The sequence below is a fragment of the Aplidium turbinatum genome, chromosome 2, assembly GCF_918807975.1.
Source record: "Aplidium turbinatum chromosome 2, kaAplTurb1.1, whole genome shotgun sequence".
Classification (NCBI taxonomy): Eukaryota; Metazoa; Chordata; class Ascidiacea; order Aplousobranchia; family Polyclinidae; genus Aplidium; species Aplidium turbinatum.
Window position 1 is genome coordinate 1,087,953 of NC_137473.1, and position 11,242 is coordinate 1,099,194.

An 11,242-nucleotide genomic window follows, 5' to 3' on the forward strand; every position below is an offset into this window, starting at 1 on the left:
TTTTTCAAAGATGAATTATATTGATTTGATCATTACCTCAACTATATCGTTGAGGGATAATTTTGTCTTTCCTTTTGTTGTTTTTATTTTTCCGCGCTTATTGTACTTTTTCCTTATTTTTACGAACCAGGTTTGCATGATTGGAAAGCCTACACAGTAACCATGGCGGTGGAATGGCGCTGGCTTTCCAATCATGCAAACCTGGTTCGACTCCCGGCTTTAGCTGGTTGTCGAAAACACCGCTCACTTGGGTGCAATAAATTGGGTGGGCGTAGTTGCTGCAGGAAAGGCTGCGAGAGAAAGGAACTGGCCACCCTACTCTCGTTAGTGCCGAGGCCAGAATCGATCCACGGTTCTTGTATCAACGTCTGTTCCAGCGCGCAGTTTATCTTCCATTTGTCAAGGTCACAAGCCCACAGTGCACAAAGCTTCAAAACTACACAAAATAACGTTACAGCGACGTTGTATAAAGTTTATCAAAATGCTTTCAAACCAGGTTTAGCACAGTTTAAAGAAATCACCCCAAGAATTTGCTCCAGCAGTCGTCATTATCATCCTCAATCTCACCTTGGCGCGGGATGCATTATTGATGACCTCACAAACGACGCGTTTGCAACAACTTGGCTTATCACTTAACCGCCTGTTCTATGACGTCAAGATTTACTTAGTATTAATTTACGAAGTTGTCATGGCAACACAACGACCTAATAAAATCAAGAAGACAGCCATCGATTGGTTGTCACGTGAATCTCTCACTGTTACGTCACAATGCTAATGCACTTATCAGTTTGCCTGCTCAGGGTTGATATCAATTGAACTTTCCACAACACCACAACTGGAATCCCTGTCGTTCTGAGAAGGCCAAGAAATGTTAAGCATTGCAACTCTTGAATATAGACAACCCGTTGCGGTGATGAAGCGAAACTAACAACAAATTTAACTACAATGATTGATTGAATCTTTATCCTCGGACTGGGAAAGCTTCTTGCAGAGCTTAATCCTGGTAGTCTTGCATACTTGTAGAGGCTTTGAATTACTGACGCGGCCCGGTCATCGAAATTGACAGAGTGAAGTTTCCGATTGTTGAAGTCTTGTTGCAGGGAATTATGCCATTGATTAGATCTTAACGTGCGTTGCACAAGCGCACACCCCGAGAGTCGAACCAGCGCCGTTTGATCTTGAAGCTTCTTCTTTCATGAAGTCTTGCGCATAACTTACTACCTGAGCTGTCGGGGCGGACAGATTAACATACAATGAAATATTGTCTTGCCAAGTCGTGGTAACAAGTAACAGGCCCTTCACACAAAAAAGTGGTCATCTCTCTCGCAAACCTCGAATATATTTTGAGCGAACATGAAACAACAACGCCAAGCATTGAGTTTTTATGTTTCTACAAAAGCTCATGAGGCCAGTTTTATCTTGTTGCAGAATTAATACTTGAAAGCCATAAAAGTGCTGTTTGTTCGTGTAATATGTGTAAGTTCTGATAATGCGATCCAAGATAATCCAGCAGCAGGCAAGTTGACGCAACAATTACGTACAATCAACGTCACACCAAGAGCACACGTCAAGATGATGTCATTTCTTCATTCGATTACTTTGCATCTACAAATAAAACTTTATTTTATGAAAATGAAAGTTACATTTTGGTTTGGTCGTGCAAACTTTTCTTAGATTCAGTGACCACGAATCATAATTAATCTAAACCATGAAATTAGTAAAACTAAACTAATCATAATTGAATTAAGACTTGGTTGGTTTTTATCCTCGGACTGACAATTGACAAAGCCTTGATTGGTTATTCCTAGTAGTTTCGCATACTTGTAGAGGCTTTTGATGCAGGGTTATAATTTGAACTAAATAACCCGGCTCAACCCACCAACATGATGACCCACAATGTGGCGAGGGTCTAATGGAGGTGCGAGATTCAATGAGATGGGCGCAATCCATGAATGGAGGTGCAATGAAGAAAAAAGAAACAATTTTTTTAAAGGTAAATCGTACTATCTGGGGAATCCCCGGTGCAGAGAGGTGGGTTGCAGTAATCCCATCTCACCCCAGGGTCTGCAGTGAAGCACCAGACACCAGCAGAATCGTCTGGGTTGCGGCAATGATTCCCTTCCAGGCCGGAGACCGGGTGGTTCCCAGGTGTGCTGAAAGATTAGCAAGAACGCTATTGGTCAAAACAATAGTGACGTAATTTGCGTCAGAGCCAAATTGACGACATCGGAGCAGCGGGTTCGATACCACATGGCAGCAGATGAGGACACAGACGATGAAAAGCGATTGTTACAAACAATTTGAGCTTTTCGCTAATAAAGTTTGATTTTTTAATGACAACTTTATCAATTTAAAACCAAAATAAAACTTTGACAAATGTAAATTCAAAATATCCGCCATGTTTGTTTTTCATCAAGATCTCACCGATTATGTTCGTGAGGACTTTGGCTCTCCCATGGTTGACAGGGAATCCCCCTCCGAGTGACGGAAAGGTCACCCCTGTAGTGTATTCCAGAGTCGTTCCGAGATTCAAGACAATCAACTAAAATCAGGAAACAAAAACAGTCAGGTTTGGTAACCATTGGTAACCATTACAATTTATTTATAGATTTTTCACCGTCCATTTTGAAGGCAGACTCATCAGTACTCATCAGCACAAATAACAAGCATACAATTCAAAAATCCCCAAAAAAAAAACGTTGTAAAAAATTCGTTCGCAATTAATGTTCCATTAAAAAAGCAAAATTACTGTCATGAATAATTAACAATTTAAATAAACTGAAATGAAAACATGTCACTGGTTTACAATTAATTTAAAGCTGACTTGGAAGCAAACGTTGATGAACAGAGATGGACAAGTTCAGGAGTTTGGCAAAGGTTTCAGCATCTCTCCATCTTAGAAAGTGTGAAAGTTGAAAAGTAAATCTTGTTTCTGCACAAAAGTCTTTAATTCATTGCAAGACAGAAACGAGTGTTACCTGCGCACATAGTCAGTGCGCAATATTCCCACGGCACTTCCGGGTTTGTTGTGTGGCACCAGATAGCGGGACGATTGTCAGGGTTGCGGCAGTAGTTGCTCTCCAGACCTGTGTTGGGGTTGTTCTCTGGTGAGCTTGAAATTATATTGAGCTGGTTAGAAGGCTAAACCACAGGCCCCTAGTTCGATTCTTGCTTTGCTCGGTTAAGTTTCAATCAAAATTGGTCACAAGTGATGCAACGATCATTGTGAAATATAAAAGCATCTACTCCCAACCGAGCACTTCAACATTCAAAGGTTTTCGCTGGCGCTTGGACAACGGCATCTTAGTCATTCAACAAAGGCTAATTGTTGAACAGGTTATGCCTCGGAATCCACCTCCTATGTAATAGTGAGGGCCCATTCTCAAATAAAAGCCTCAGCCCACTGTTCATCGTAACTTTAATGTGGCATCAAAGTAAAGTACTGTTTACACATGACACTTACAAGTTGTGTTCATGGGGTGTTTGTGCTCCCCAGGATTGGCAGGGGGTCCCACTGATTGTGGTCGCATGACTCCCCCGGTAGTAGATTCCGCGCTTGTAGACCGCGGCTAGGCATTGATCTGAAACCGACAGCATGATGTTGGTAAATCGATCATGTTCGATAGTTCATTGTTCCTCATATCTTCCAATCACAAACCTGAGATGTCGTTCGAACATATAGGGACGTCACAATAGTCCCACCTCACATCCGGGTCAGTAGTGTAGCACCATATCCTGGCCTCGTTGTCGGGATTCCTGCAGTAATTCGCTACAAGCCCGTAACTTGGAAAGTTTTCTGGAATCCTGACAAAATGATGACGCAATAAAAGCGGCGTAATTGTCGAAAAACGTGACGTCACAATGTGTTAAGAAGGCACAGCTGCGGGACGTTAACTTGCCCAAATTGCCTTGAGACACAAAATCACATAGCCTAATAAAAGAGAATATGAGCTTGTACTGTTGTCAAAGATTTCGCCATCCATCATTTGTAAATGATGACTTCATCGTGATGTGATGTCATGCTGTCAATGAACCATATCATGATGACGTATATCAGACAGTGTATCAAGTTTCCCTCTCAAACACAGCAGTTGATTCCAGCTCGATACGTAAAAGAACAAAAACATCTATAGAGTCGAACCGAAAACCCCGACTAGCTTGAAGTCTATTTCTACACACCAGCATCGCTTTGCTTGTAATGAATCACAACAGCTCCGTTACCAAACTCACCTGCTGTGTTTATGGGGGGTCTGACTCTCCCAAGCTTGGCACGGAATCCCCCCCTGAGTGACCGCGTGGTTCCCCCTGTAATGCAACCCCGTGTCGAACTGGGAAGCCAGGCACAACACTGGAACAAAGTTGTTGCTTTATCTTTCCAATCGATGCGAACTCTTTTCGAATCACATTCACAATTCACATTGTTTAAAGATATTTTTTCGCTAAAATCGAGCGGTGTGTAACTTACAAAGCAGTAGATTTATGAGCAGGACTTATACGCTATCTGTACTTATACGCTATCTGTATCCATCACCTGGACAGGCGGGAATCTCGCAGTATTCCCAAACGACGTCAGGATCAGTTGTATAGCACCATGGAAACAAGTTGTTGTTCGGGTTGCGGCAAAAATTGCTGATCAAGTCTGGAAACTCATCAGGAGAACTGGAATAGTCGAGAATGATCTTTCGATGAAACGCGCAGAGAAGTAACAAGTGAGACCAGGAACTTTTCAATGTATCAAGTATCCTACTTATCGAGTAACCTTTGAACTTATCGAGTAACCTTTGAATTTATCGAGTGACCTTTAAACTTATCGAGTGACCTTTGAACTCACTAGTGATGTTGATGTGGAAACTGGTCGGACCACTTTTGACAAGCCAAATTACTTCTCGTCCTGCTCACCCTCCCCTCGTACCGGAGGAAGGAGCCTTGTGGAGCCAGACACTGATCTGTAAACAAAACGATTGATTAGAATGTCTCATCATGCCAAGATCTGATCCTCATCGCAACATCTCATCCTGATCCCAACATCTGTTCGTGCAGGTCGAACAACCTTCAACAACTTCCTTCATTTGAGTGATCAACAGGTTTGTGTAGATTCTCTTCCACTGTGCTTGACAACAAAGTGGTACTCAAATATCATAAGCATCTATGTCGTGAGTTACAAACAGTCTGGTTCATAATGGAAAACTTCCATAATAAAAACCATCGCGTCAACCACGTCATGCGTTTGTCAACCAAGCTAGCAATACCCACCTGGGCAAACTGGGACGTTGCAGAAGTCAAACCTGATGTTTGGGTCTGTGGTGTAGCACCAGGGTCCTATTTCGTCATCGGGGTTCCTGCAGTAGTTTCCCTCTAAATTGAAACCCGGGTATCGAGAAGGTGTTCTGTAAATTCAAACTAAACACACTTGATATTCGTGATATATCAAGCATTAGCTACGGTTTCATTTGCTTCTTGTTATCAGTTTGGATATTTCTACGTCAGTCTTCGTCATGCAAATGATTTGATAACCAGCGCAAGAAATCGGCAGTGAATTTTTCACAGGAAATTAATTTCAATTCATAACAAACAATGCAAATGAATCTAACGCGAAATTGAAGTCCCACCTGGAGTGCTCGTGAGGAAACTGGGAATCCCACCGTTGGCATGGCAACCCACTTGCAGTTTTCGTGATGTGGCCGCGATACTGTGGCCCCTTGTCTGCTGATGACATCAGACATTCACTCTGGCCTGTGAAAGAAACGTAACTGATAAGTTTTTTGGCCCACTGACGATTTGGTAGCCTACCACATGCTTTCCAGGTTTATGTCAGGCTTATTTTCCGAATATTTGATACATTTGAATATCCAGCACTCCCCCTCCATAGTTTTGAGCTGTTCCTCAACTAGGGTGGTGTTGACACTTGCCACCTTTTTACTTACTGGGGAGGAAACATATCGGCTCCTTCTCTCCGATCCAAGTCGCGTTCTTGTAGCAAAACCGTCCATCATGCTCCGGAGGATCCATGACTGCGCCTCCGTCACATTGGTAGGCGCAGTAAGAACCGAGCTTGGAACCTCTGGTGCAAGTCAGCCGACCGTGAGAAATGTTTGGAAGATCGGGGCAGAAGAGAGCTGAAGAAGTCGGATGAATATAAAGATGTTGTCATTGGCGTGATAAACACAAAGAACTTGCGTGAATGAATCTTGAGCTCGGGAACCAACACACAATTGTTTATTGACATTAATCAATGCCAATTGTCATGACAACTGGTTAACTTACGTCGACAAAAGGGAACATCCGGGACCCAGATTGCATCGTCACAATGGTCGCTATTAGCAACGCACTCCACCACGTCACTTCCGACAAGAACATGGTGGCGAGGACAAGCGAACCTACAACAGAATATAGACCGAGATGATAAGACAGCAAGTGGTAAAAAATGGGCAATCTTTATCGAGTAATTGATCGTTTTTTTGCAGCTAGAATCGCTTTAACTCATATATCGTAACATGTTCGTGAGAGATTCTCCCCTTTTAATGGGTAATGACGTCATTGACGTGTGATGATCCAACATGGGGTCATAGGAGTTTCCGTATCTACCTGCATATGCTGCCGACCATTCCATGGTTAGTGCATTCCACCTCCCCGGATTGAAGATGGGGCTTCGGGCAACTCTTGTTCGGGCATGTAGCGCCCTCTAACGATGAACTTCCTTCAAGGTCTTGTGTGCCATCTAGTGGAAACGCTGTGTTTGCTGCAACAGCATCATCTGAAACAAACCATGCCTGTTGCCAAGATGCTTCATGGAATCCAGAATGGAAATCTGGACAAAGCTTACCTAGTGCGTTGCCATTAGCAATGAAAAGCATGAGTGTGATGCAACTAACGATGAACAATTCCATGGCACAATCGCTTCCTGGGACGAGACACATATGACCGACGATGAAAGTTGAAATGGCTTTCCAGCTGAAAATTTACTCTGTCACTTTCTTAAGGAATCCTTCCCAAAGTAGAGAAAATTTTGACGCAAATATGAGTTGGTCTGACTTTGGTAACCTCGTTGAATATAACATACGTCAAACGAAACGTCATCAGTACTACAATCGGCGTATCATCAAAGGGAGGTATACGTCTGTCTATCGCTGTAGTGTACAGTCATGCGACGTGTTTGCAACGACGGTCGCCTCTCTGAACTTCGCTGTCTTTGTCATCTGCAAAGCGTCATAAACTAGCCTACTATGGCGTCACGACGCTTCGATACAAAGCGGAACCTGGAAGAGCGCACCAATTATGACCACAAAACTATGAAAGAATTTTATGCAAAAAAACTATCTTGTGTCTAACCCTTACATAGAAGCGGCTAACTGCTGTAGACCTGCAAAGGTTGCGAGATTCTAAGCGGAAATGAATGGCACGTCACGCCTGTTAATCATCGCAAAGCAACACGATGACGTCAGTGCGAATGTTTCACTGCTGCCCTCTGGAGGCTGTCACGCTGCGACAGAAGGTTTTCATATCTGCTTGTTTCGTTTGAAAACAAACACCACGACTTTTGGGTTGTGAGGTCAAAGATACATATAGAATATCTTTAACCAACATAACAAAAGAACGATCGATGTAGATTGCTCAGCCAATGAAAGTAAACACAGTTGCTACACGTTTAAAGACCTTGACACTCTGTTTGGAATCCTAAGAAGATTCATATTTGAAAAGTTTCACATATGCGTTTATTCCCAGGCGTAACTACAACGCAGGTTGCACAATACACAGCGGAGTCCATGAAAGCGACATCTAGCTGTGTTTCGTGCATTAACAAATACGTGGCGGCGCTACAGCTATAAATATTAAAACGTGAGATTACCTAATAAATACAGTACTACAAATTAATAATTAAGTCAGGGTGCGGGAACTCCTTGTCGAGAATGTAACGGCAATGCAGTGCATGCTGGTTCGAATACCAGCAGGAAGATACAGGATTAGATACAGATATAAACTCTACAAGAATATAGCAACAAGGATCAATGCAAACTTGGTACGGTGGGAAACTTTCATAAATAATAATTATAATTTATTTCTAAAAACAAATATTGCTTTCACAAATATTCACTGAGTGGTTCAGACACTTTTTCAAATCGAAACGTATGTGACGTCACCAATGCGACATATCAACCAAGTGACGTCACCAATGCGACATACCAACCAAGTGACATGTCGGCTGCATTGCCGAGTGGTGAGAGCCCTGGAACGACGTTCCTGGAACGACGTTCGATAGGGCGCCGGTTCGACACCCCTCAAGAGCATGCGGTTGTGTCTTTGGCAGGACACTTAAAGGCATGCCTGAAGGTGGACACGAAGATTGGCTTCTTTGCCTTCCCGTCCACTTAATCTAAATCTTCAACCACCGGGTGTAAGCCTGGAGTGGATACGACAAACAAACAAAACAACCAAGTGACAGAAACTGAGATAAGGTACACAAAAAGTTTGAACAACCTGAAAAATGCTGAGCCAATACTTTGTGTCTCGGCAATTTCACACAAGAGGCTAATCCCGCAAGCAGACCTCCGTCAAAAAATCAACGAAAACAAAACATTTATCACAATTTAAGTACTGGTATCAATAAATACGAACAGAGTGACAGAAGGATCTGCGGTGGATCTAAATTTGCCAAACATCACAACAGGTGGCGCCCGAGGGCAACGCGTCATGCTTCAAACGAAAGTGGCTTTGATGCGACGTGGTTGTGTGACGTCACTTTAGGCAACTCTTCCGCTTTGTCCTCCCATTCGGAGGTCGCAACTGATCAGACATGATCGATCTATTGCAAAAAAAGCTTTCACGTTTCCAATTGAAAACTTTCTACCGTAATGAAAGGAGATGTTAGAACCTTGTGTAACATTTAAAGTGAAATGGAGAAAGCGCCATCACCTTTTCATATAAGCTCCCACTGAAAACAAATTAAAACGAATATAAACCATTTGAATAGACAGCCTGTGGAAGTGGTGAGCTGAAGCAAGAATTACGCGCCAACAACTCATTCAATTTGAACGTGGTGATGATTACAAGGACCATGAGGAAGCAAGTTAAAAGGAACTCAGGAATCAGAATAACCACTTGGGTTTAATTTCTGGAAGTGCCACAGATCTTCACACATTTCATGGATGGATCGCTCAGTTTTCCAGCCAAGTTCTTTCCAAGCTCGCTCTGGATTGCAATAAAATATCGCAATGTCCCCGGGACGTCGATCTTGCATCTCGACCGCGATGGGGACCCCGGATGCTTTCTTGAAAGCTTCCACCATTTCAAGAACTGATGTTCCCTTCCCTGATCCGAGGTTATAAGGGCGGAATCCGGATTTCACTTTATGGAGTGACATCAGTGCAGCTGTGTGTCCTTTCGCAACATCCACCACATGGACATAATCCCTGACTCCAGTACCATCCGATGTAGGAAAATCACTCCCAAAGACATTTAGATGTGGACGCCTACCAACTGCCACCTATAAACAAAAGTGGAATATTAAAGCGATCGGATGAAACTCATAATTCAAGTACTTACCAAAAACAATGATCGACAAAATTGCAAAAATAAAGCAGAACAGTCAAGAGTGCAACGTCGGCTGCAAAAAGTCTGATCATCAACCTACAAAAACTAGACTAGCTCTACTTCTACAGTTTACATCCACTTGAGAAGCACTGCATTTAAATAAAACTACAAATATATTTCAGGATTTTGTTTGGGTTGTTCTTACCTGAGTGAACGCAAAAACACAACATCAAACAACGTTTTTTTGAAAACATGATTTTTTAACGGATTTGTTATTTTGGCTGCCAGGCGCAACCATTTGGTCCCTGGGATAAAGCTCTGGTAGGCCATGCTTGATAGTCAGGAAATTAAAGAAGCTTAGAGGCCTGAAATGTTATGATAGATTGGACTCATTGCATAAGCTTTAAATTATTACAGACAACTATCAACAGCAATATGACATGGGGTTAGTTCTTACCTGGGCGATGTAAGGCATCAAATTATTAGGGATCCCTTTTGGGTCTTCTCCTAATTTTCCAGATTTGTGAGCTCCGACTGGGTTGAAGTATCGCAATGCCATCACCTTCCACTCTGGATCGGCAACAACAACATCTTTGAGAATATTTTCGATAAAGAATTTTGTATTTGCATATGGGCAAGTGCAGTTGCCTACTGGGCCATCTTCTATCAATGGAAGCTTTTCAGGAGGAAGTTCAGCGTAAACAGTCGCTGAGCTGCTAAATATCATCGACTTCACATCATGTTCAGCCATCGCTTTCACTAGTGATAATGTTTCTGCAACGTTGTTTCGATAATACATTAATGGCAGTCGCTTTGATTCACCAACTGCTTTGAATCCACCAAAATGTATCACAGCTTCGATAGAAAAATCCTTAAAAACAGAATCAAGGATTTCTTTGTCTCCATAGTTTCCCTTGCGGAAGGTGAGATTTTTAAATTCCTTCTCGGTAACAATATCCTTGATACGAGCGATGGCTGGAGGTATGCCATTGATCCCTGACGCAGCATTTGAAAGATTATCAATGACGACCACCTTTCTTCCTTCCTCCAGCAATTCAACAACCGTGTGACTGCCAATGAACCCAGCTCCACCAGTTACAAGAACTGTTTTATTTTCAGTAGAATCTTCCATTATGATATTTTTTTAAATCAATATATTCCCTACAAGATTTTGACAACTGTTGTAATAGAAGCAATAAAAATAAACAGAAACCAGGTTTGTTAAACATGATAACTACACTGGGCAACATCAAATTTATTCCTCAAATGAAAATATATGACTTATACTAACTGTGGGATGCTGATTCCAAATCTGACCTCAGATTTATCCTATCACGTCAGGTTTGTGAGAAACAATAACAGCAAATTGTTACGTTTGCCAAAAGTGTAAGGTTTGACGTTACGTTTATTACACATACCGGTACATATTGTGCTACATCCAGAAATCCAGGCCATGGAGTGCATAAATTATTAACAAAACAATAATATCAAGCTAAAAGTGACGCTAAAAGTATAATTGACCCCCCCCCCCCCCTGTCAATGTTTTGCATGAAATAACAAAGATTTAACAAGGCTTATGGCAATGCTTGTCCAGTAACCTTATTTAAGCTATTTTGGCCTGTCTAACACTAACCTTTCACTATGGCACTGCATAGGTTGGTGGTAAATGGTATATACGCCAAATCTTCCACTTTTGACAAAAATAAGGTATTTT

General features: G+C 42.2%; 2 protein-coding genes across 3 annotated transcripts; both read right to left on the minus strand.

The window, feature by feature from the left end:
• Positions 1 to 1,325: 1,325 nt before the first annotated feature.
• On the minus strand, positions 1,326 to 7,201 carry LOC145765405 (plasminogen-like). Of its 2 annotated transcripts, none has more exons than XM_082577223.1 (15): positions 6,824 to 7,201; positions 6,586 to 6,754; positions 6,265 to 6,377; positions 5,925 to 6,116; positions 5,610 to 5,733; positions 5,254 to 5,387; positions 4,832 to 4,946; positions 4,532 to 4,659; positions 4,231 to 4,348; positions 3,659 to 3,804; positions 3,464 to 3,581; positions 2,979 to 3,112; positions 2,425 to 2,542; positions 2,057 to 2,153; positions 1,326 to 1,605 (listed from the first exon to the last, which is right to left on the minus strand). In XM_082577223.1, exons 1-15 carry the CDS (start codon positions 6,915 to 6,917, stop codon positions 1,579 to 1,581), a joined length of 1,827 nt encoding a protein of 608 aa, XP_082433349.1. In that variant the 5' UTR covers positions 6,918 to 7,201; the 3' UTR covers positions 1,326 to 1,578. The 2 variants fall into 2 exon arrangements, with proteins under 2 accessions (XP_082433349.1, XP_082433348.1); XM_082577222.1 differs by having other exon boundaries at positions 2,005 to 2,153.
• Positions 7,202 to 7,642: 441 nt separating this feature from the next.
• On the minus strand, positions 7,643 to 10,701 carry LOC145765414 (UDP-glucose 4-epimerase-like). Its single transcript, XM_082577238.1, has 2 exons — positions 9,986 to 10,701; positions 7,643 to 9,481 (listed from the first exon to the last, which is right to left on the minus strand). The coding sequence occupies exons 1-2, from the start codon at positions 10,658 to 10,660 to the stop codon at positions 9,077 to 9,079; spliced, it is 1,080 nt and encodes a 359-aa protein (XP_082433364.1). The 5' UTR covers positions 10,661 to 10,701; the 3' UTR covers positions 7,643 to 9,076.
• Between the last annotated feature and the right edge of the window lie 541 nt (positions 10,702 to 11,242).

What these genes read in the sequence shown, in the direction of transcription:
- LOC145765414 (XM_082577238.1), bottom strand. Translation starts at nt 10,660, where the DNA reads ATGGAAGATTCTACTGAAAATAAAACAGTTCTTGTAACTGGTGGAGCT. An exon ending in TGATGCCTTACATCGCCCAG is followed by an intron (nt 9,482 to 9,985) that starts GTAAGAACTAAC and finishes TTTTGTTTATAG; the next exon opens with GTGGCAGTTGGTAGGCGTCC.
- LOC145765405 (XM_082577222.1), bottom strand. Translation starts at nt 6,917, where the DNA reads ATGTGTCTCGTCCCAGGAAGCGATTGTGCCATGGAATTGTTCATCGTT. An exon ending in TTTCCACATCAACATCACTA is followed by an intron (nt 4,660 to 4,831) that starts GTGAGTTCAAAG and finishes CGACTATTCCAG; the next exon opens with TTCTCCTGATGAGTTTCCAG. An exon ending in ACACCCCATGAACACAACTT is followed by an intron (nt 3,113 to 3,463) that starts GTAAGTGTCATG and finishes TATAATTTCAAG; the next exon opens with CTCACCAGAGAACAACCCCA.